Source organism: Labrus mixtus, chromosome 9 (genome assembly GCF_963584025.1).
Source record: "Labrus mixtus chromosome 9, fLabMix1.1, whole genome shotgun sequence".
Taxonomy (NCBI): Eukaryota; Metazoa; Chordata; class Actinopteri; order Labriformes; family Labridae; genus Labrus; species Labrus mixtus.
Window position 1 is genome coordinate 23,414,183 of NC_083620.1, and position 25,758 is coordinate 23,439,940.

Consider the following 25,758-nt stretch of genomic DNA (forward strand, 5'->3'; position numbering starts at 1 on the left):
CAGGATGCAGTGAAGGACAAGGTCGGTGAACAAACTCAGGAGCCAGCACATCACATAAAAGATGTTCTTTCACAGGTTTTCATAACAGGAGTCCAATGTGTGCCCTTACCTTTCTGCACTCATCAAACTCACTGAAGATCTCAGAGTCTTCATCCAGGCTGTCTCCTGAGCTCTCAAGCAACAGTCCCACACCGTCATCAAGAATCTCCTCTGCAACAGGCAAAAACAAAGTACGAGATGCATAAAAAACACAGAATACAATTTGACTTTTATTTAGACTACTTCATTTTCCACAGCAATTTATGGACGCGTCTAAAATAATGATCCTAGCCTTCTATAATTGTATTACGTTTTAAGACCTTTACATTAAAAAATGCCGACCTTATCAAAGTATTCCACAAGGTTGGGCTGCAGCACACTGCTGAGATCCTCTTATGCTTGCTAATTAACACCCTGTAGAGTTAGTGTTTGCATAAATTAAACTAGTGTCACTAAGAGCACCAGCAGAAATCCTTTCTGCTCACAAGAAAGGAAAGCTCAGATACTGAGGACTGCCTCCATTTCCTTTCTGATCCATTTGGTATTTTTTGGTACAAAGTAATTACACCCCAGCTGGTCTGATAAACATGATCACAGTGTAAGCGATTTGGTTTGGAACACTAATCATGATTCCTGAAGCTGTAGTTGTGGAGTTAAACTCTTTTATAACTGGTGTTTCTCACCTTGACTTTGTGAGAAAATGTCTGTGTAGAGATCTTCCTGTGCGTCTGAGCGGCGTGGTGGCAGGTAGCAGAGCTGACGGCGTTCCACAGACGGAAGGGTGTTGACTGTCAATGCAAGCGAGGCTTGAGAAAACGCTGCCTTCATGTCGGAGAAGTTGAGACTATGAGAGTCTTTTCCGTTTAGCTGAAGTATTTCATCCCCAGCATTTAGACCTGCAAAGTAAGAATCCCATCAGCTGTGATTCCATTTGCTGCCTTTCACACATCCATATATTTAATCAAAAGTATCTGCACTAAGAGATGAATCAAGAATCTATCTCACATCAGTTTATTGATTGACCATAAGATGCTTTATTAAGATAAGAGCAGATCATTTTAAGACATCTTCAGCAAAGTTTAAATACTACTTTGGAGACCATTCAATGCAAATGAGATGTCATACATTTCCCTTTTCACCGTCTTCTTGATCCCCTTTTTGTCACCTGCAGGTATCACATATCCTGCTGCAAAGCATCACTGCCTGTGCTCTCTCTGCACTGTGACCATCTTCATTATAATATGCCACCTCCCTCAAACTTGCAGTCTAACTTTGTAGCAGAGATACTGATGTGAAGCAGCTGCAGTGAAGCTTTGAATTCATTGTCATCCTTCACAAAGGCCAGTGAGAGGCACTGTGGTTATGATTATAGTAATCAACTTCCCTAAGAACAGCTGCTTAGTAAAAAAAACATACGCTAATGCGTCTCTGAAGCAGAAAAGCAAAAAGGTCTGTTGACCTCCATGTACGATGAGATTCTTTAGAAAACAAGTAAGACAAGGGAACATGTCTTACATTATGTCATGAGTTCACACACAGATTGTCTTTGAAGGGAGTTTATTAGATGGAAATGAAGCGTAATGTACCTTTGGCGAAGGCTAATCCGCCTGCCTTCACATCAGTGATGTAGAGCTGCTGTACTTCATCCTCCTCCACCACTGAAATGGAGAAACCTGGAGGAGGGAAAGGAGAGGCAAGAAGTGTAGGAGAGAGAGAGAGAGAGAGAGAGAGAGAAGAGGGACTCTTACATAAAACTCATCAGAGGGATTTGTGCAGTACAAATGGGAATAGTGTGGAAAAAAACATGGGCCATGTTTAGGTCAAAGAAAAGCAATTATTGTGCTGACAACAACAGCACTTCATATGAAATCTTTCAAATTGACTTCATTACAGCATCTTAACTGCAAACCAACATCAAATTATAAATGTCATCTAAAAAAAAAAAAAAAACTACATAGGATAATTCAAAAAAGTGCCTACCGTAACCAATCATGCAGGATTCATCTCGGTCGAACTGGATGACTTTAGTTATTTTGGAGCAGAGCTCAATTTCTTTGTAAAGCTGTGAAAGACAAAAAAAAAGTTACATAAATCATAAAATAACGGCCTACTTTATTCATATTCTGGTGGGTGGGTTTCTGACAGAATGGAGAAAGAGCGTTCATTTTCTGTTTCATTAGACAAAGCAGCTCTAACAGAGTGTATGATGTGTCATGATAACACCATGTTACTACAAAAGTCACTGCAGTTATTGCTTATTAAGGCGCTCCTTGAATAGATTGATGTTTTATTGCATGCTCCTCCCAGCCACACAATTCTCCAGAGAATACATTTAAAATTGAAAGGATAAAAAAATAAAACCTACTAATAATTCACAACTACGATGCTCTTGTGGTTTGTGGTTTTAGTTCAGATTGTGATTCTTTACACAACAAAATGATCAGGGCTTACTCACACCTTTTCTATGCCTTCTGAAGTAGTCAAAGATATATTCACACTGAAAGTTACATACCAAGTCACACACATCTTCTTCTGGTTTGGGAATGTAGAATTGCACTTGGTTTTCAATAAGGAGTTTAAGCCGCAGGTAGTGCTTAGTAGGATCCAGTTGATGAGCCTGTGGTATGAGAGCAAAAACGACAGAATGAGGATGAGTTGTTTGATAGCATTAACGTGAATCTATTTTGACAACAAAGGTTTACTAGTTAGCATTTTTACCCAGCAAAATAGTGACGTCATCTTTCATACATTATAAGTCAGACTGTTATTTGTCTACTTTAGTAGGCTTTCATTTCTGAAGTGCTCTGTCCCCTGCAGGTCTTTCTGGCTGTCTTCACATCTTTGTCACGCAAACGTCACTGTAGTGAAATGTTATCCTTGGGTCAGGTAAGGTCAGGTCGTTGCAGGTTGGGAAGTGTTACCTTGCAAATGGTTTCCAGAACACACAGTGCCGACTCCCCGGGCTGGATGATCGTTAGCACCGGCTGGTCATTCGGCAGACACACCCAGGAAGGAGTGAGGTGGTCAGGGACCCACAGGTCACTCTCCGTGCTTGGCCGTGGAAAGCTTTTCACAGTTCCACCTTCACTTTTCTTTGAACAAAGACAAGAAAAGGCTTATCAGTCACATTTAACTGCGAAGTTCTGGTCTGCACTTAACTTAAAATGTGCTTAAAGTCCCCATGAAACAGAACTTTGAGAGTATCTAAGTGTTGTGTCGTATTACCAACTGGATATAATAGATAGAAAAATCAGAAGAAAGACGGCTGGTTTCATAACGTTGGGATGAAGCTCCCACTTATTTTTGACCTACAACACCATGCTAACACCATTAGTCCCCCTTACCGTGTGTTCATTGGCATGATCAACAAATGTGCCTTCCAAAGGCTTCTTCACTGGCTCTTCGCCATCAGCAAAGACCTGCTAGGACAAAAGGAGAAGGTCAGGTGGTCATAACTCAAAAAGCAGATCTATTTAACGCTGACCGTTTCAAATTTAATGAAAGTCTTACAGACCTGGTTGATACTGGGATGAGCTTTTGTTTTTTTCTTTGAGGTAGTGTCAAGACCCCAGAGAGAGGAGAACCTGCTCTTGCGCTTGCTGCAGGAGCGTGACATGGCCTGCGTCCGCCGTCGCACGCCGGTCTCTGTGCGAGCTGCCACCTGGGAAAAAAAAAAACGAAATCAGTCAAAGCTGAAAAAAAGCTAAATGTGACATCTGTTTGACCTCATTTCATGTCACATTTAGCTAATATTATTAATGTATTCATACAGTTAGCAAAAATAAAGGAATACATAAAAAAGGCACTTGAAGGGGAACAGATATGTGGTCTTTTACGATGTACAAAATGTAAAACATGTGCAACTCATCAGAAGGCATTTTCACTTATCTGTTTAAATTAAAGAGGAGAAGGGGTCAATTTGGCCTTGTATGATAAATAGTTAAGAGAGATGAAGATGTCTATATGACACAAACACACTAGTCTAAAGCAGGCTTTTACCCAACCTGGCATTTCTCGGCTGCTCGTATGCGACAAGTTGCCATTAAAAGCACTGTGTGCGTGTAGGACCAAGCATGCTCTAAATCTAACCTAATCTGATCCGTCAATTTTTCTCATCTCTTTTTTGGACATAATGCTGATAGAGGTATTCGCGGAAGTAGATATGTGCAAAATTTGAGGGGAGAAAAACAGTCGGAACGAAGAAGAGCGCTTGTTTGATTGTGCCTTTAGTTAGATGTCCCACTCTGCTACCTCTTGCTGCCCAAACACCCACCTGCTCCACAGCTTGCGTTGGTGGTGCAGGGAAAAAAAAAAAAAAAAAAAAAGAGTACATCAATGATCTGAAAAACTTGTCTCTAAAAAAATCGAAATACTTGTTTTCCTGTACTACAAGTGCTTTTTAGCTGTGGAGTACGTAACCTCCATACAGGAGTGGGAGGAATAAAATGAAACAAGCCTCTTTGACAGCTGCCCTGCATGAGACACAGCCTTAAAAATAGCACTCATTGTCGGGAAAGATGTTAAACAGTAGATGTATGAGTTTCTAGAACCACCATGTGTACTACTACCAAGTCATGACAAGGTAACTTTGAAAGAATATACAGTACAGTATTTCACTATGCTTACTTCTAAATGAATGAATTCCTAAATTTTAATGCTACAGCTTGTGTAGCTGAAGTATACTAGAACTAATCAATACAACCTTAAATATTCAGTGATTTTAAGACAAATTTGTGTTAGCTTCAGGTTCATGCATTGAAGTGTATACATTTAAATCAAGTATCTCATACAAAGTGTAAAATATATATATTCAATAAAACCCAATTCAAAAGGGCTTTTAGTACAGTTGAAGAATAAAAGAGGTTATATTTACCAATGCATGGAAGGAAGAGACGGAGAATATCCCCAGACGTCCCATGGCCAGCTTTGTGGGGCGAGATGCAAAGGCCAGGAGGCGTTTGGGGTTGGGCAGCTCTCCTCCCTGCAGACTGGCCAGGTAGCATCTGAAGCGGAATAGATCCATGTGAAACTGCTCCAGGTTTTGCTCCCACAAGAAGATCTGCAGAATGAGAGAGGAAACAATAAAACTTCCAGTTGACTGACTGTCATCAAAGTTCTGTTTGTCGACTCTAGCCCAAGACAGGGCATCTCCTCTCTTTGGAAGCTCTGCTGTAAATTTGTAAAAACAGTATTGCCAACCTGCGCTCTCTGCAAGTAATGGGTGGATGTTTACCGGGGCACTAGAGCAGCACATTGTGATTATGCACTGTGCCGTCCCCTCCTAGTCACGGTCCTACACTGCTGTTTGGAAGAGGTGGGCAGCACCATGGTGGAGGGCTCTGTATCACTGCCAAGTAGCCCAGAGATGAGAAAGAAACAATACTGCACATTCCACTGGCAGATAGAGTCTGGGAGCGCTTCAGCTTTCCAAGGAGCAGGCCTATATCCATTCAGCTCTGCACAATGTGAAACCTGACACTGCCAAAAAGAACCGCTCCAACCAGTCACTACCTAACTGACCAAACAAAGGCCATTTGATCCCCCTTCTCTGTAAACATTCCCATTCAAGACAATATGAGCCTTGCAATTAAGCAAGAGAATGGCAGGCTATCCACTGGTGCCAACTGCCTACCATGTTGAGAAAACAAAAAGCAACCTGGTAGCTGATAAGTGTGGAGCAGCAGCAGCCTCAGTGATGAAAGCTCTGATATCTGTTACTTAATCCCCCTCTTAGCTCTCTTGGAAAATGATTGGTGGGTTGAGGTTCATCATGAAGCTAATTTCCTACAAGTTCAACAGTTGAGTCTAAAGTCACAACAGTCAGAGACAGCAGCAGCAGGAGGTTGATGGCAAAAACTCTCGTGTTGATTAAAAGTTTTACGAGTGTTTCTGAGACTTTACTGAATTCAGGAAGAGCTAGTTCTTGACCTTTTACCAATCCCTCTTGGATTAGATTGCTTATCAGCACAAATAGATTAGTCAAATGTAAAGGTTGATTTTCACAAACACAAGTACTGGCTTAGAGAAAAATGTTTCATCAGGTGGTACTGTCATCTTGAATTGAATGACAATTAAAAAACAATCAATCCATCAACTTTTTATTTAATGCCAAATCATAACCAAAAGTTATCCAAGGACATTTAGTAATAAAGAAGGTCTAGAATTTCCTTTATGTCATTGAAAGACACCCGTCACAATTTCACCTTTAGCAAGCGTTTGGAAATCTCAGATGTGTCAAACATAATCTATCTTCAGAGGTTTTTTTAGATAAAGGTATATTGAAAAAACAAACAAAAAAACTACATATAAGCTCAATACAGAATTTTTTTTTAAAGAAATTGACAGGATACCGGATTGAGGATATATGGACAAAATTGGGTTTATATCTTTACTAGACAAATTGAGTGTTTTAATATCATCTACTCAAATGATATGAAAAAAGAGAGGTCAAATGGGGAACAGAAACAGATAAATGTAAATGTAAACAGCAAGTCAGCATAATACTTCTCAAATTCTAATCCCACTGCCTGACGTGTGGGAACTCTGTAAGAGGCAAGCTGAACAAACAGAATAGACATACCTGATCCAGGATCGTCTTCCTCTTCTTGGTGTCAGTAACAGCAGACAGCTGCATGTCTCCCATCTTCTTCATCTTCTCGTCCATGTCTATCTTCTGCTCCAGCTTTTTGATCTCGGCACGAAGCAGGCGGACCGTGTCCTCTCGGTGGTGTTGGCGGGCGACGGCGGTGGCACACGCAGAGTGGACAGCGGTGATCCAGTTCTCCAGCTCTGTCTGGCTGCAGGTCTGTGTGGGGACACACAGGTAAAAGGTCAGAGGTTAAACAACAAAACCAAAAGGCCCTGCACTTGTTTTTGGATGATTCACTGCTAATAATATTCAAACATCAGGCTTTAAAGAGCATGACATGGGAACAAACTGTGTAAATATATGTTAAGGCAATGCTTACTAATGGGAGAATTTTGCACTTATTTACAGACTAGATGATTTAAGCATTCTCTTACCTGGAAAAGAAAAGCGTCTCCCAGGGAGTTGCTGAGGCAGAACACAAAGTCCTTTTTGGGATGCTCCGGCACAGCCTGGACAATACTGTTCTCGACCCAGATGGCATGCTTTGGAATACTGTTGTTGTCGATCCCTGAGCGACCATCAGTCTCATAGAAGAAAAGAGTGCAGCCTGAAAAATCCCCAAAAACAACCTATTAGAACAATACTTGACTGACAAGAGAAAAGAATAATAATAATAATACATGATTTATTTTAAAACACAGATTCTCTCAAGCAATTTAATTCTGCTCTCCAGTGGCCGATACTAAGAAGTGCAGCATGGCTCACTCATCAGCAACAAGGCACCACGATCATTCAGATGTTGTTTTGATTTCAAGCCCAGTCAAGTGCCATGTCATCTAATAATGAGCTTTGCATTGTGCTTGAATTGAAGCTTGGTTCAATGAGATTAGTTAAGCGTTATATTAGATCAAGTTTCAGTGCATGAGAAGCTGCATGTCAGTAGGAAACTAAACATTATCAAATGCCTACAGTGTTAACATGTATAGATAGTCATTTTATAGAATCAAGGTAAAATAATGAAGGGCAAAACGGACCTTTCAGGGAAACCCAATAACTCTTCCACTTGCGCCTCGTGGCTGACTCCACCTTCTTGTTCTTCTTATGTACGAGGAAGTTCTTGACAGCAAGCCTGCCAGCTTTGCGCACCATCCCCTGGGCGACACTTAGCAACGGGTCAGACTGGTAGGCGGAGCTCATAGTGCTTTGCTCATCACTCAGGGCCGACCCCGCCTCTTCCAAGCTTTCTGTCTGGCAGGAGCTCATTTCCAGTTCCTGGCGAAAGTTTTCGTACACGCCCTGCACACACTCGGCAGCCCCGCCGCCGCCGCTGCTGCTGCCGCTGTCGCTGCCGGCGAACATGCTCCTGCCGGCGGCGGAGCACACGGAGAAGGAGGCCGACATGGTCTTGTACCTTCGGGACTGGTGTTCTGCCTCCGCTGTCACCCCGTCGATGCCACTGTCCTCATACTCGCTGCCCTCCCCGGCTGTGACATCCTGCGTTGGGGAAGAAGCACAAGGCAGGTGAGTCGGCATTGGTGCCCGCCTTTTTTCATCGCTAAGAAGAAAGCCTTTCGCCAGATTTTGGCCCGTGTGAAAACAAAGCTGTCTCTGCAGATGCAGGATGGAGCCATTCTTCAAAATAAAACATGTCGCAAAGTGACTACGGAAGCCCGGTTAATCTTAAATTAATCACAAAAAGCAAAGCTGCTGTTGTAGGGAAACAGCCTGCCCTCCCTGTGGCACCGTAGGGTATGTCCTCTTCTACCCACATGGCCAAAAGGCTCCTGAGAGATGAAGGGGGCTACACCGAGCTTGGTATCTCCATCTGGTCACATGACCCAATCATGCGCTCCAGAACTCTATTCACTAGGGCTGCCGGTGTCCCGTAGTGACAGGGCCACCACACACGTTTTACTGTTACACTCTTCCACAGGCCTCCCCTCATTATCATGACAAAAGACTGAGGCATTCTCGACAGGGAGTGACTTTAAGCTCTGCTTCCCCCTCCTGTCATCGGAGTTCCTCCCCCAGGAAAACTAACAGATTTCATCGGGAAAGACCAATACCACACGCACGTGATATAAGCTTTCTTTTATACTTGAATCTGTTCAGTAGCTTAGTATCTGTGAAGAGAATGCAGCAGAGGAAACGCCAAGACACAAGGGGGGAAATGTATAAAAGGTAGGTGTCTCGTTGGTGATGCCACCAGACTACATTAAGATTCTGCAAAGCAACTCTGACTCTGTCCAAAGAAGAACAAAAAGAAGCAACGACACAGCTCGGACAGATCAGTTTCCCTAAAGTACGCTAAGCATAAAACTGCCATGAACACACTGTGTACTTTTTCATCAGTGGAGAAAATGATTTGTTCTGTATTCTATTAATTGTTTCTCATTGCAGAAGGACATATTGTAAGTGACGTTAATCACCACAGTGTGAAATTGCTCTACTTCTTACCTGTATGGTCTGTGCCCTCCTGCCCTGCATACTGGCACAAATGGCAGCTTGGTGGCTGCTTAGGCCTTCAGACAGGCAGTGTGAGCGCCGGCAGGGAAGGGTGTATGCACTGTAGGTGTTCCCGTCCTCCTCTGATGGAGAGAGCATCTTGTCATCCTCTCCCTCCCTTACTGCCCTGTTTCCGTCATGCCACTTCGCATAGCGGCGCTGGGCTTTCTGTCGGGCAGGGTTCTTCTGGCTGTATAGCTCGTCGAGTGAGTTGGCCCTGTCAGCTGAGTCTGTGGGGCTGGAATGCAGGTGGCCTTCGCAGTCGGTAAAGTCCCTCTCATTGGCCATGTCTATGATCTCCTCCGTGCTCGTCAGATGCTCTTGGCTGAGGTCCGACAGAGAGAACTCTAGGCTGTCATCTCGCCACATGTCTGCAGATTTCGACCTCTTCTTCTTAAAGCTCGCACTCTCTTTAAGGCCCTCCTGAGTTTTCTGGAGGTAAGTCACCTCGCCGGTGTACAAATCTTCGTCCTGCACCTCGTCCGCAGTGGGGCTAGGTAGGGTTACGTGCATTGTTTTCATGTGAACAGACGGATTGGCCAGGTCATTGTGGAAGGACACAGGGCGCAGGTTCATGGCTACACGGTCCACCCAAATGGGACTACCAAAGTCAGGAAGTATGTTTGTCTCATTGAACGGCTCCAGACCATTGTCGGCTAGGGATTGTGGGATACTTGGAGTGCTGCTTGAGCGTGTGCTCGTCTCAGAGTTCCTGTGCTCTATTTTCCCTGATGAAGCATGTCTCGTGCGTCTGGACTGCTTGTTGGAGATGCGAAGAGAGCGAGACATGTGCTTACGTGACAAATAGCCATGTTCATTTCCGTAGAGGTTATGGTCCCCGTTCTGGCTCTCGGCATTTCCCATGATTCACAGGCTGAATAAAAGAGGAAATACATCTTAAAACAAATTCCGGAGAACAACAGAATACAGGATTATCATTTTTCAGTTGCAACAGAATTGTTTCTGACATCAAATGAAAGAATGTCTTTCTGAATGTTGGAGTACCTGCAGGATCTTATTGGTTTTTCTGGCATTTTGTTTGTTTGTCTCTGGATCTTCAGTCTGGTCCTTAACCTGCTGCAACAATCCACAAAGTGCTGAAAAACAATACACAGACAAGACAGCATATCAAATTTTTTGCACTTTGTTCAGTTAGTTGTGTGAGCTTTTTGAGTTAAGTACGGTCTCAGCATAGAAATACATCTGCAGCTTAAAATGTATATAAAAGAGCCAATAGTGGTTTTTCTTAGAGTAGTAGATAGCCGCGTTTACATTCACAGAGATAATGGGACCAAATATTACATGCACAATGATCCACACCAGTTGCTTACTGGTTGCATTATATAAACTTCTGGTTTGCCAACAGTGAATTTACCTGACTTACACCTAGTCAGGTTCACCACAAGAATTTCGACTCTGGGGCAAAGTCAGGGTGAAAAATGTATCTGTTAGCTTTTATACATGCAGCTCACACTGAGTTTTTATGCATGCAGGAAAACACAACATGACGACTCGCCCAAGAGTGTACAGTGAAACCAATCATAAGCCTTCGTCTATTGTAACTTTGGTTTAAACAGTGTAATTTGTTATCAAACAACAAAGACCAAGTATTCTACTTGTAACCGTTGTTACTTAACTGCTGCCTATTTTTTTTGTTGCCTACTTATAACCAATATACATGAAGACAAGACAGCTTTGGACAAGCCAACTGGATGAAAATAACCATCACTCTGACAGAGGAAGCGATCCACTCAGCCCCTTTCCACATGCACAGGGGTTGTGTGAAGTGGAGGGGATGTAATGACAATATGAACACTGTGACAGCCTGAGTGAGCATGAGTTATTTAGAGCTAAAGTGAACCGTCCATACAGCGTTGTTGTTCTCGTCTGTTCTCGAGCATTGTCTTCTGCCTCCGAAAGGACTGGGACAGGGGATAAGTTTGCAACATGATGCACAGTCTGCACGCTACCTGCCTTTAGGCTGGACAGCCTGCTCCAAAAAGTGGTCCAGTTCTATGCCTGGGACCACTAACAGATGGGACAGAAAATTAGCTACACACATTGTGGCTGTTGTTCCTCCTGATGTGCACTCCCCTCCTTTTAGGACAGACCCTTTGGGGGGGGGGGGGGGGGGGTGCAGTGTTTTTGCGTGTGTAGTACACATTGGGAGCCAAACCCTCTGCTGCTGCATGCACTCAGGCTTACTGTGAAAGGGGCGTTACATAAACTGGAGCTGACCCCGTTTCTCTACCTTATGCTGCCCCCTTTCCCCCCTTCTTCATCTGCTCACTCATCACCCTTCACTGGTACTGCAATGCACAATATTTGATGTTGATGGAAGCCCTTCTTCTTTCTTTCCTTGCAGTTTATTGCCTGCTTCATTCCTTCCTCTTTGGTAGAGGATAGAAAAGGAAAATAAAAGCGGGACAGAGCTTTGGAATGCCAGTGCACTCATTACAGGAAACAAGATTCACTGAGGGACACAAACATGCTTACAGATGCTAGTTCAGACATTACACCAAGGGCTTCTTCTACGCCTGTTTGTACCCTTTCAAACACAGTGCCCTTTATTTTTTTTTCACGTGTGCGGGGTGAAAGTTTAATGGCTCCACAGATGTCATCCCTGGAGTGAAACAAACTGCCTTGTGCAGCCTGCAGTCAAATGAAAACCTACGAGAAGGTTTGTGACAGCGGTAAGTATTTATGGATTAAGTTTCTGCTATTTATAGCAAAGCTGTTAATATGTGCAGTACTTGATTTTTACTTGATGTTCTCAGTGGTTGCAATGTAAATATTATGTGAAATAGACCAGAAATTAATTCCACTGTTTCAAAAAGAGATGAGGAGCTTAATTAGAAGTAGATGTGGTTTCCTTCAGTCGGTACAGTCGAGACGACCCACTGTGTTGTGACCTTTGATTTTCCAGCACAAACTCCATTTACTAACCTGGAATATGTTAACCCCCTGTTTACTGTATATGATACAAGATGTTTGAAATATTTACGTAACAGACAATTAAATTAATTCTTCAATTTCTCCTGTTGCAGTGACTATGTCTTTGTTCCTTTTGTTTTCTCTCACTTTTTTTTTTAGATTACCAAAAGTGACAGCAAAGTCAGAAAACCAAAAAATCAATAAAGGGAAACTGAAGAATCTAACTTTGCTTACATGAGAGCAGAGTTAAACTAGTCGTCATATGTGGACTGCAAGACCACTCAATACATTCATGTTGACAAAATAATTAAATGTTGACAGTACAAACAGCCCCTTGTTTAAACTGTAACACAATGATTGATGGAGTTCAGAGAAGAGGGGGCAGCTCTCTTTAACCTAAAATCTTAGCAGATGGATCTACAATCAATGGTCAAGGTACTTCTGCTCCTTTTGAAAAGATAACAGAACACTAATTCACTCTAAACATAGGTATATAAACCAAATATTTAAGGTGAAGTTCAGAGATTGACCTGAATAAAAACTCTTGATGAAAATGTTAAAATAACAAATAATGCATGTTCTAAATTTGAAAATGTAGGGGGTTAAATTCACTGCATCCGGGTTACCAAAATATCTGACTACAGGATAGGAATAGTCCCCGTTTCCCTCCACTTTATCCACCAAAGCTGAAATACTGCTGGAGCTCTGATCATCTCTTATTAATGCATGAGGAAGAATTGCAAGGATGGAAAAGATGCTCTAGTACACCAAATCCTCAGGAAGAGCCAGTGGGTTTTCCTAGAAATAACACACACCAAGTTAATGCTTCTTTTTTTTGATATTCTGTATCCACTAACATTCTCACAACACAGCCTAATAAACAAAGTGAAATCATCGAATGGTTTAGAAAAACATTGCTGGTAATTTTGCAGAGCACGGCCCAAAGTAAGTGGGTCATTTTTAACAGGCTGCATAAGAACACAGGACAGCAGCAGTCTCAGAAGACGCATCCAATACAAGGCTTTAATGAAACGCATGACCACAGGAGATTCCAGCCACCCACAAATAACAAAGAAGAATAGTTTTATTGTGACCCAAGATTAGCAACACAACGGCTTCAGGGAAAAGCAAAGAAATTCACCAACAACAGTCAGTACAGGAAAGGCTTCAAGCTGCTTCTCCAGAAGCTGCTGCTGTTTAAATATCCAATAATCCAATTCATAAAATACATAAAGTCACCTTCTCATATATAGATAATCAGGGCACAAAGAAAATACTTAATGTCTAAATATCACGTTTTCAAAAGCAAGATTTGCCAAACTACCATTTTGACAACCTTTTTGTTTCCTTTTCATTTATTGAGTCAATGGTATGCTGGTTTGATGAAAAGAGTAAATGATCAATTACAGTTAAAGCCAACCTTATGTTCTTTCTAATAACAAAATGATACAACGTGAAGTTAACAACCATTAAGAAGTAATACGTTTAAAATGGTCCCCATTGGCCTAAAGCTAGATTTAGTGTAAGAAATATGTATCTGGATGACACTTTTGAAGCATAAATGTCAAATAGTGATTCATGCCTATAGCAATGTCATGTAACGATTTTGATGAGAGCTGAAACTGTTTCGGGAGAGACATGCTCATATTTCTTTTTCATGTGCTGTGGGATTTTGTCATCCCTGAAGTATGTGACAAGTAGATTTAAGGTCCTGTGGTTATTAAAGACCACTTAAAAGCACAGCTTATATTTGACAAATACTCGGGCCTGTTCGAACAGGATCAAGGGGAAAATGATCCCAAGCTCCACCTGCCCTTAGTCTTCTCAAGATGCCCAGGGACAAAAATGTCAAGCTGCTTGAATCATTTGAGGAAATGATGAAAGTTCTTGCCCTGAAGCATAAATATGTCTTATGGATTTTGAAAACAAGGTCTTGCTGAGTGTGTGAAACACCTGGTCACACATTCCTAAACTCCTGAGCTCCATGAGGTAAAACATTAGTTTTGTTAAGACCTCCAACAAATGTAAAGATAACAGACTTACAATGCGACAGAAGATTCAACCACAACTTGAGCTTAAGTTTGACAAAACCTGGGTTAGACTCTTTATGTTCTCTTTCTTAAACACATCACTGTCATTAAAAGGCAACTGCACTGGTGAAAGGCAAGAATGCACTGGGCTGACTAGTTACAAGCTACAACACAAAACCCTGTAATCTGAACACTCCAGTCCCTAGAGATAATAACACAGGTAGTTGTGTGGAAGAGGAGTGAGGGGGGTGTGTGTGTGTGTGTGTGTGTGTGAGCTGAAACGCTGTACTCAACACAGCTTGTGTCATATACCTCTGTGCGAATGGAAGAACCAAACAGCAATCTCCTGTTCTCATGACTCATTCTGCTCCCGAGTGTGCTCAACTGTAGCTAAGATTCTATGAGGCTAGAGGGAAACTCTGCATCAACAAAGCTTTCAGCTTCTATTAAATGTTGCACTTTGTTGTTGGGGATGCTGATGGACCAAAAAAAAAAAAAAACTACTTCCTCCAGTCTTTGCATTTGAAAGCTCAGCTGAAAAGCACATAACACTGGTGTGTAGCCAAAGAGTGGTGTCTTCTTGGATCGGAATCCTTAGAAACCCTGAATTGCAGACAGCTGGAAAATGGGGCTTTCAGTGTTGATGAAAGCAGCAAACTTTTTTTTGGAAAGCTTTTTGACAAGTGGTGGCACATAATATACAACAGAGCCATGGACTTGCCAGCATTAGGCCCCTCCAGCAAACAATTAAACGGCCCTATTCATAATGTATCTGCATGGAGTCCTGCAGGCTCAGGTAAGAAAAAATTAAAAAGCTGTTTGTAAACCTGTACCCATGGTTTATAAAATCCATATGCATGGATTTGCAGTCTGTTGGCACCTGTGCATGGATATGCTGGTCTAAAGTTTGCAAATCCATGATCCTGATCTTTTGTCTTAAAAACAAGTTGTTTTTTTTAACAGCTGATTAACCCTAAACACTGTTTTTTTTAAATTCACACTTACTTTTAAAGTATTGCGGCTGCAGTCACATTAAACAGAATCACGTTTTTGCAAACTCCCCTGAGAGTACCAATTATGATTCTACATGAAGCTGAACTGCCGTGGTTTTATTTCTTTTTATGAAAGATAAGCTTCAATCACAAGACTGTATTTGCATTTCCACAATTTGCTACCTTCAAAATTGAGCTATTTTCACTGCAATACATCTTTAGAAACCATTTCTGGAGCTTGTTGCTGTGCAGCAGCTGGTCATGTTTAGCCTGGTGGCACCTTTGTCCCTGCAAGTGTTTTCTCTGGAGCACCACTGTGTGCAGAGGTCACCACTGCTGCTGCTGTTTAAGCTGCATGGGATTTGTGTAGAACAGATGCTGCAGGTTTCGTTGGGTCAACAGATCTTTATTGCACTTTAGAGGGTGAAAAATGCTTACATTGCTTCTATGGCTGCAGTCAGTTAGACGGTACAGACCCCGATGAGAACCTGGTGATATAAAATCTCACCTAAATGTTTATGTTAAAAGATACAATGCTGAGAGAAACCATTGTTCTACCTCAACACTGGCTCAAGATACAGGATTTTGTCATTTAAATGCTCCGAGTACTTTCATCTCTATGATCAATACCAGCAATTTCTTGATCACATCCGAGGTGCCATCAGACCACCTCCTGCTCACAACTCTTTAGCCCCTCAATGACAACTTTTGAAGTCCTTCAACAGCTGTTAATTGGGATAACACGTCAGCCACAGGCCGCTGTAAGACAAAGGGTGGTAAGTACAGGATGTGTTTGTAACTCCTCTCACTACAGTTATGGGGGAGGGTTCAGTGGTTTTTAATGTGGGGTGGGGGTGTCCTTTAAACTACTATCTTTATTATGTCACTTTGAATATTACAGCCTTTAAAACTTAGCCTGTACAAGTCATTTAGTTGAACTGGTCGAGCATTACTTACAAGGGTAACATAAGAAAACAACCCAATCTAAAATGTCTCTTTCAAAAGGATTGTTTTTGTATAGTATCACAAATAATGTTTATTTGTGTATAAAGCTGTGTTGAGTAAAAATGAATATACACTGAGCACATTTTTATAAACCTTATTTATTTTAAGAACTTATATTTATTTTTTGCAAACCTCCATTTCTATCAGTCTGTGCTAAAAAAAAAAACGATCAGCTGAGTTTACAGAAACTACCTTTAACAGAGATTCAAATGCCGGAAGACAGGCATACAAGTGCAAACATTGGGTGTTAGTGTGAATAGCATTAAGAACTGACAACACAGTTTGAGACATGAAGGTTTAACAAAATGTCCTTCCCATTAGTGTTTCCGATGTAGCCCCTTTTTATCGCATTTGATGATTTGGATACACCAGAACAAAGTAATTCTGTTGAATCACTTAATTTAATCTCCGGATTTAATTAACCTCCCATTTATTCTGTCATTTTCCCTAAATGTAATTTCTCTAGATCACAGCCTCAGTGTTCATTACACAGGCCACTGTGTCTGAACATCAGTAATCCTTTTTTGTCTTACAGAAGCTGCTGCTAGATCAGAAGCAAGATCTAGTTATCTTTAATCCATTAAAGCACATCTGGATGAAAACAAAAGTGCAAAAGTAAACCCTTTGAAATGTTTCAAACTTCCCTCCTGATAATAAAACCTTCAGATGTGTGGAGAAATGTGAGAAAGTGACAGAAGGATCACACAGGAATTCAGGATCAATATTTTACAGTTTGTGGTGGGGGGTATTCATCCGAGAAGTGTAAAGAAAGCGCTTCATGAAAGGAAAAAAGGCGTCAGCTGCTGTGATAAAATATCACAACCACAAAACCACCAGAGACTTTCTTGAGTGTCCCATCTCATTGCCTGTTACTGTCATTGTCACCACACAGAGTATCCGCACCAGTCTGCCTTTACATACTTCACATTCCTGACTTTAACAATCTGCTCCTCCACAGTCTGACTCCGAACACACCCAACAACCCCCCCCCCCCTCTCACTAGGAGCAAATGTGTTTGACAGCTTTATGATTACAGATTTGTGATCAACGGTATCAATGCTGGGAAAACTGGTTACCAAAACACAAGGTTTCTGTTTTGGCAAATTGGTGCATGCACCGGGGAATATTATACGCTGGGAACTTGAACAGAACTTTTTTTTTGTCTTGTGTTTATTCCCTCTATTCTATTTAAAGTTTAATAGTTAGTCTAGGATTTCATTCTGGAGATAAATGACATGTCATTTCATAAAAGTTAACTATATGTGCCACTCACATTATTTAAAAAAGAAAAATTGCAGAGACAATGAAAAAAGGTGTAATCAAACCTTTGAGACACATTATAATGAAAATGTATAAAGGTGCAATAATGTCTGAATATTTTCTGTGCTTGTATAGTTTGTACTGTATGTCTGCGGGTTTTACCCTTCAGCATCGGTCAGCTCTCTTCCTTTTTCATTATGTGAAGTTCAAATCTGATGTCCTTCGCTCTTCAGTAAGCCAGCAGTACAACAAAACAGCACTGAATGGATGTTGATGTTTTCAGACCAGAAGCCAGTCCACTGCTAGCCGAGCCATTCACCTAGCAATCTCAGTGTGGCAGCTCAGTGTGTTTCCTCTGAATGTCCCTCTGCTGGCAGCAGAATAAACACAATGCCAACGACACAGAGGAACAGCAATGCTGCATTGGAAATGTGATTTCTATATCTGCTTCACTCGAGATCTTTTCCACAGAGGCAATCGTTCGCTTTCAGGTCAGTGAGTTCTGAGCATGGCTTCAGTTTAAGTTGCTTTCTTTTATACAGAAATGTAAGAGCATGGCATATAATTCAAACTCCACTCAAAATCACTCCTGGTTTAATGAAAAGGTGCGTCATTTTGATTGCATTATCAATAAGCAGCTAATTTAAAATACTCTCCGATAAGAATGAAGACTATTTGATCATCCTAGTTCCTTAAGATATCCTTAATGCATGCATTTTAAGTGTAACTTATTTAATGTTTACATGCTCAAAGGACATGTTGCTCGAAATCATATCAGTTGACAGAGCTTGTGGAGAATCCCTGAGCACCACTCCAACCATAACACCCCTGGAGCTCCCAGCCCCATACTGTGTTGCATTGTGCACTGAGGCAGAGCCAAGGTGGATCCTGACACACATGACTACACAAAGCAGGGTAGAAAATATGTCTGTTTCCTCCAAGCAGCTCTGATCACAGTTCTCTTTGGCGCTGTGGTAAAATCTCACCTAGAAAGGCACATTTCAGCAGAAGTATGATACCTTCATGCATTTTACTAGTGTTTTCAAATAAGGCCAAACTTTTTAGCTAAAGGTGCATCCTTGTAGTCCGACAGTCTACCTATACCATCACATGTTATCTCAGGGGTTGCTTCTGTTTCTATATGTCTCCCTCTTTCATCGCAATCTCAACTGTAAATGAATCCAATTTAAAAAAGTCAAATCAAAATAATACAAAACAAAAACCTGGTTTACTAAAGTGTACTGTTCAAAACAGTTATATGTAAATGTTGCACGAGGATAAGCCTAAACAAAATGAGCAGTGGTTGAGCTTTCTGGTGTCAACAAGAGGGGCTAGAAAAAATCTAATTGTGGAGCTGCATGTCTCACCATGCTTAATTCGACTCTGAAAGACCACCTGATCTCAGATGAACTCGACTGGCTTGTAAGTCTACAATATAACCTTTGTTCTATTGCACACCGTGCCTTTCAATTAAGTGAAGCTTATGACACAAGATCATGCAAAACAATCTGCGATCACACATTTTATTCTCAGGAGAGTCATTTTATTAGGTTTAATTAAAGATAAAACTCAAGTTTCCCGTTGAATGTGATTTTCCTATTAAGTTTTTTAAAAGAACTCATAGTTGTTGTTTTTTTTTAAAGCTTGCTTTTCTGCACTCATCATGAGAGCTTTGTCATGATTTACAAGCCTGAAAGCTGGAGCCTGACCTCCTGTCCTGCTAAGCCCCAAGCGGTCAATACATTTCCATAACTATGACACCAGATGACCATTTCTCGCCCCTCTCCCCACCGCAGGAGTCACACAACCGCCTTTCAAACACAAAGCCCGGATTTTAAATGAACTCACACATCATGAAGTCCTCCAGCCCCCCTCCAGGATGCGCTCTGGGAATTCTCCTTGACTTTGACCATCTCCCACATTTGCAATTCATCATCTCTCTTTCTCAGCATCACAAAACCTCCACCACTGACGCTGCTTTGTCATTACAACTACGCAGACACAAGCAGTATTGTTTGCATTCGGCAGAGAATGGAGAGCAATACAATGGCCCGCTGCCTGCAGTTGTAGGTAGAAGTTGTTCCCCTACACAGGAGTGCTACAGGTACAAACATGAGGTGGAACCCCACCCTAAACACAGGCTGTGAAGACCCCAGGACATGGTTACATCGTGTGTGATGTAACCATGTCCTGGGGTCTTTACACACGCAAAACCCCAATGACCTAATAGTATATGAGGGTGGAAACAAAATCACTGTTGCAAACTATGGAAATAAAACATTTCAACTTGAAAAATGCAAACCCTCAAGGAAACATGATTTGCAAGAGCTTTGGTTGGATCTGACAAATTTAACTGCAGTCTGAAATGTACCAAACCCTATGCTCACAGGCCACACGTTGACTGTGTGTTGCTGGTGGTGTTGTTATTTAGCACCTTTTCTGATGAGTGGGAGGTTTAAGGCTGGACAGCCATTTGTCTCCTCTATCTACTTACACAGCCAAACACACTAGAAACAGGCAACAACAAAAAAAAAAGATACACAGCACTTACAATGACTTACCTTACTCTGTGCAACCAGGAAGTGTCACTTCTTTTTTTTCTCCAGGCAGAAGCCAAAAGTAACTCCACACTGAGGGGTAAATTTCAAGCTCTACATGAGGGGATTGTTGATACTCTTCCTGTAAGTCCACAGCAGACTGACTCCTGTATGCAAGGATGAGTTGAGGAACTGAGGGAAGGGTGGGGGAGTGCCTGTTTGTAACCCCTCTCCTCCTCCTCCTCTTGCTGACTCTTTCACACTCTTGGCTCCCTCCCTCCCCTTCTTGCTCCCTCCTTCCTTCTATAATTCCATCCCCCTAAACTACAAACCTACTGCCAGCAGGAATGTGTGTTCCCTCCCTTGTCTCCTCTGTAATTGCCCCTCCACTCCCCTATGAGAAGCTTTATGTTTACACTAAAGTTGCAGCCTTTTTGTCGTATGGAAACTGATAAGATCAACAACTGTCATGCTGTTCATTTTCCCTGCCAGATCACTTGCAGCTTAATTGTAAACTTGAGCTCATTTTCGTAGCCAAGACAGAAATTATTTTTGCTTTAACCTCTTTTCTTTGTGGCTAAAAAGCCGGATTTACAAAAACAGCATTCTAGGAAATTAAAGCAATGTTTACTTTGCTTCCAAGGCACTAAGGGCTGAAAGGGTCACAGTCTTAATGTGTTGTGTTGGATTAATTTGGAACATTCAACAACAGTCCAAAATGGACCTGTAAGAAAGAGAGAGAGAGAGGCTTGCTGTTGTCATAGCACCAGTGATGTCGTGTGGCTATCACGTCAGCAGCGGCAGCAGTGCCCGATTCATTTTCAGATGATGGAACCTGCGGAGTTAACAGGGGAGAGAGGAAGGGAGGACGACGGAGTGAGGGCACAGCGGCAGCGACAGTGTTTAGCTGCAGCCTGCATCATGTGCTCCAGGAGCAGCTTTGCATGGAGCGCTGAGGCAGAGGACGTAAACATCCTGACAGCCACGCAGAGGAGGGACAGGGGGGGGGCGCACCAAGATTGGAGGAGTGAATTGCCAATGTCTAGACTTTGTGATGACTATGACCAACATAAAAAAAAGCTCTCAGCACTGTGGTCAGACACTTCCTCTGAATGTAGATTCATGTCATGCCAAGGTTTTGACCCTGATTTTAAACTCAACCACAGGGGTTTCATCGTTAGGACAGGAATGTCTGGTCTGCAAAGGGATCCAGCCTTGTTTCTGAACTTGATTTCACACAGGTAATCTGTCCCAATGATTTGTCTTTGAGGGTTTTGTCCCAGAATTTCTTCAAATTTCCCACACAAAACACACCATGTGCCAATATTGCCTTTTCAATAAGTCTTCAAACAATTTGTTTGGGATCTAATCCAATGCAAACAAAAGACCTGGCAGCACATGAACCATCTGAAGTCATTATGACAAGAGACTGTTATTAAATCTGACAAATCTACTTCAGAGGGTGGGGGAAAGAAAATGTCGATGTAGTTCTATGATGTTGGGGATAGTAGAAATTGACAACCATATATTAACCCAGACTGACTTTCCTGTACTCAGAGAGGTGGTGAATTGAAAATGTAAGTTACATACAACGAGATCATCTTATCTGCTTGTCCCCGTGCCCAAAAAATACTGGATCAGTTTGCAGTGCTCTAAATGTGCCTATCAGTGAAACGCGAACTAATGCTGAATCCACGTCTGCTCTCACCACAGGCATCTTAGAAATGTAGATTGCTTTCAAGGTGCTCAGCTAAACAGAATAGTCTGCTTTCTCATCGGCAGCACACAGGGCTATTAAGCTCAGTGCTATCCTCTCTCAATTTACTAACTGATTGAGTTGGACATCCAATTCATTGACAGGCCATTCGATGTGGTGGAGCAATTTGGCAGGTGAGACTACGGTTACATATCCACAGCAACACTTCAGACTGCTGATGCTGTCCAGGTGTCACAACCAACAGCAATCACTGCCAATCACCTTCAGCCATAGTGAACAGAAAAAAATAAAAACTGCTGAATGTGGAGCAGAGACAGAGTTCTATTTCCCCGGATATGCAATAGACTGACCCCACACACAAAAAAGTACAACAATCTGACTCATTCAAATGTTTTTGTTAAAGGCTGTTTACATATGAGTGAATATTATGAAACAAAAAATATGTTCACAGATATAACGTAAAACCATTTGGAAATTTCTCGTCCAAGCCAAAGTTTCAATTAAACGTCCCAGCAGAGGCTTTTAATAGTCGAAAAGCCAATTAAATGTTTTCACCCCCCGAGTCACCACCAGAATTACTAGACGGTTAAACGGTTCATAATATTTTATTTGTTGTTCCTCAATGCTGGTCAAATATCATCTTCAAGCTTTAACGGGGCTGCCTGCCACTAGCCAGGAGTGTAGCCACAGACTGGCCGTGGTCCCAGTTAATGTGCCTCCTTGCTCTACTACCAGGATGTAAACAAGCACAGTGACCGGATAGCATCTTGTAGGAGCAACACGTCTAGAAGTATTTTGATCTAGAAAATGGAGATTCAAACGTATGTAGGCTGTGTCAGGTTAAACTGGCATAATGCGTAACAACATTTATCACAGGCACATAGACATTAACCTGCAAGGAGAAGCAAAGGCTGGCCATTCTAGCACTAACATTAGCCACACGTGGATTTTGATACAAATGATTTGTGTGTGTTAATGTTGGCATGAAGTCACATGACCTGAGTACTTCAACAAACCCTCCCTTCAGTGTTTCTCCTGATATCAAGTGCACCCACTTCATTTCCCCTCCAACAACCCATAGGCTGTCAAATGTCTGTATCCCCCAGGATACAGAAACCATTCAATAAAGGTCAGTTAATAATTGTCCAATGTCCATTCACTGTTTTATTATCGACATTCTGATTGGACCATAGGATGAAGAATAATTCAACTGGATGCAGTTGTAAAGTTTACTCTTCCACTTGAAATGTGTTAATGTGAAAGAAATGAGCATTTTAAGAGACACAATGCCCTGCCCTTTAGAGAAAAAAAGAAATATACAGCAATTTCAATGTCGGCCGTCAAGGCAGGCTGTAATAAGGTGAAAGACTTGTTGAGGATATTATGATTATATGAAAATGTTCTAAAACATCTACACAGTAGAATGAAACCATGTCTAGCACCAGCTGAAAGAACTTTGAACTACAAAACTAAAGTGCTTCTTTGTCTCGCACCAATCTAACTCCCAACAAACAAACAATGGGTGAGTGTTGGGCACATAATCAAGATGTAGATTCAACAGCCTCAGTCTGTTGATTCAAACTTTAAATGTCAGAACTGTACATCACAGCCTCTAGTATATTAATACACCGTGACTGTGCATACATCACATATTACTATCGACCAAGGAGGTTATTTGGATGCAGCACTTTGTTTGTCATAAGAGCATTTCATATATCTACATCACTGTAAAGAAGCTCCATCACCACAAGGGTTCAAGTGTTTATTTTCTTCAAGGTCTCCTCAATCACAACACCAGACACTCTCCTGCTGCCCCTTCTGATGAAACAGATGATCCATTGTACTGAAAAGGACACTATGTACAACTGATATCTCAAAGAGAAAAATGCAACTGTTACACAAGACATGAAAGCAGTAACCTCACACCGGGTTGAGATCATTAGCGGAGGATCCAGTGGTCTCCAGCAGTGAGTTGACTCTCAAGAGCAAACATCAAAGACAGCGGTACAGAGAGGGAAATAATTTAAAATGCGAAGAAAAAGCTGGAATTGATTGGTTGGGACTGAACCCATATAGAGAGCATAGGTAGCTGTCCAATATTACATTTTCAACTGTGCTCCGAGCATATTTCAGTGCAGTGGTCTGCACTTAACAAGCTGCTGGGCAAGGTCAATACAGAGCCTTACATAAAGAGCACACTGACCATCATTTTGCCCACACAAATTTGTCAACTGCTAAAAAGCATACATGGCTCAATTAGCAAATGACAGGTCAAGAGAAATCTGGATCATTAGATGATGTTTTATAAATATTCTGAGAATCAAGTTTTAGGACAAAGCCTACTGTTACAATAACATTTTATAAATGAATAAAATAGAGAATATGGTTTTGTGTCTACTTATTTTTCAGCACAAATGGTTTAAACAATTTTAATTCAAAATGGTACATTTTATGTATTTGATTAACTTGAACTATTGTTTTCATCCTCAGCCACTGTCTTTCAACATGTAATATTGGAACTCCTTCCCATGTAAATAGTCAATTAAATTGTTTCTTTTACTAATTTCTTACAAACTTGAATCTTTCTTGCAAATGAGCCCATCTTTTGCCTTGATGTCAGGACCTCTTGTAGCCACCGCCATTATGAAAATGCCAAAAAATTCTTATTAATACTAATAATCATGATATACCAACTAAAATCTCCTCCCACATCAAAGTCAACCAAAAGGCCCTTCTTCTCCTGTATATGATTGACGGTGCAGTAATGTCACTCTAGTCTCCCAAAAGAGGCTTGTAGTCTCAGCAGTTTTTGCACTTAGTATCTATTTTTCATCCCAAACCACAAGGCTCTATCAGCCACATGATGCTGATGATCATCAACATGTGCATTTCTGACAGCCAGTCATACGTTCCTGCTCATGGAACAGGGAGGAGGAACAAAGCTCTGGAGATGCCTTCTGATCCTCGTCTGTGAGGATTTGCCAAATCCTATGACCATTATGCAGAGCTGGTACCAGAGTGCTAGTGAAAACAAAACACTAACCTGCACATATAGACAGTAACCTCTTACTTCAGAATAGTAACCAGCCAGAACTAGAAGATAATCTTTTGAGATATTCCTTTTAGGAGAATACAACAACCTAAAAGAGGCTATGAATCCTTGAGTCTACACATTGCAGAAAAGCTCAATTTGCTGGGAGAAATTGTTTGTTTCTAAAAGGTGAGAGCATCAGCATTTGGCCTACTTGTTTTTTAATGTGATCAGAGTATTCATTAAGGTTTGTAATAATTCATGAGAACACCCACACGTTCATTAAGCTTGAAAGGTGAAATTAATACATAATGTTTCCAGAGCAGTGAGCTGCTTGCTCCAAGCTTTTACTGAAAGGGGAACAGATCTCAGAGCCCTTGCTGTTGGTGCAAAGCGGCAACCTACAGTGTTAAAAGTGAAGCCAAAGGCGGAAGTGTGAAAAAAAAAAACTGCAGTTCCTCAGGTGTCCACTTGAGGCTGGCTCCAAACGCCCTAGAGGTCACATGCACACCCATTTAAAGGTCCCATATTATGCTTTTTCTGGTTTTATATGCTCTTTAGTGTGTTTTCCAAATGTCCTGTGCATGTTTAGGCACATCTATGTGCAAAAATTCAAAGTCCGCGGAAACGCGGCTTCTCCTACGTCCTCCTGTTAGCTGCAGCATTAGCCGCATGTAACGCTCGGTTCTAGCCCCCCTCGGACGGAGCCAGTGGCTGCATTCCTAATATGGTAAAAGAGGCGGGACATTTCCGAGAAGCGTGCGGAGCAACTGACCAATAACGACAGAGCGGACCGGCAGACCAATCAGAGCAGACTTGGCCCACGTGGGGTCTAACAGTGTGGGCTCAACAGAGCGTAGCTGACAGACTCAGAGCGTAGAGGGAGCAAGGAGGAGCAGTACATGAAAACAGACACTTTTTTCGGACTTTAGCTATTGTGAACGTACAAAAGTAGGTACATCGTTTAAATATACGAACCCCAAAAAGGGCATAATGTGGGCTCTTTAAAAATGCTCATTTCCACAGCAGAAATAGACATGTTTACAGTCTGAATAGTCCATGCCTTTAGCAGCACACACTGTACTGGGGGAGGGGGTTGAATTATTTTGAATAACTAAT

At 41.7% G+C, this 25,758-nt stretch overlaps 1 protein-coding gene across 3 annotated transcripts in view; it reads right to left on the reverse strand.

The window, feature by feature from the left end:
- Nucleotides 1–25,758, reverse strand: part of tiam1b (TIAM Rac1 associated GEF 1b) — a 42,477-nt gene that overhangs the window by 11,703 nt on the left and 5,016 nt on the right. For 2 of the 3 annotated variants that reach the window (XM_061046982.1, XM_061046984.1), the window contains exons 2-15: nucleotides 10,139–10,230; nucleotides 9,086–10,007; nucleotides 7,663–8,122; nucleotides 7,063–7,235; nucleotides 6,620–6,844; nucleotides 4,913–5,098; nucleotides 3,554–3,700; nucleotides 3,384–3,458; nucleotides 2,961–3,131; nucleotides 2,552–2,656; nucleotides 2,020–2,101; nucleotides 1,626–1,712; nucleotides 723–935; nucleotides 110–210 (exon numbers count right to left, since the gene is read on the reverse strand). In XM_061046982.1, the coding sequence (XP_060902965.1) occupies nucleotides 110–210; nucleotides 723–935; nucleotides 1,626–1,712; nucleotides 2,020–2,101; nucleotides 2,552–2,656; nucleotides 2,961–3,131; nucleotides 3,384–3,458; nucleotides 3,554–3,700; nucleotides 4,913–5,098; nucleotides 6,620–6,844; nucleotides 7,063–7,235; nucleotides 7,663–8,122; nucleotides 9,086–9,997 (2,937 nt within the window). In that variant the 5' untranslated portion in view covers nucleotides 9,998–10,007; nucleotides 10,139–10,230. Of the gene's footprint in view, nucleotides 1–109; nucleotides 211–722; nucleotides 936–1,625; nucleotides 1,713–2,019; nucleotides 2,102–2,551; nucleotides 2,657–2,960; nucleotides 3,132–3,383; nucleotides 3,459–3,553; nucleotides 3,701–4,912; nucleotides 5,099–6,619; nucleotides 6,845–7,062; nucleotides 7,236–7,662; nucleotides 8,123–9,085; nucleotides 10,008–10,138; nucleotides 10,231–19,915; nucleotides 20,067–25,758 lie in introns of those variants that run through there. The other variant, XM_061046983.1, reaches the window with a different exon arrangement.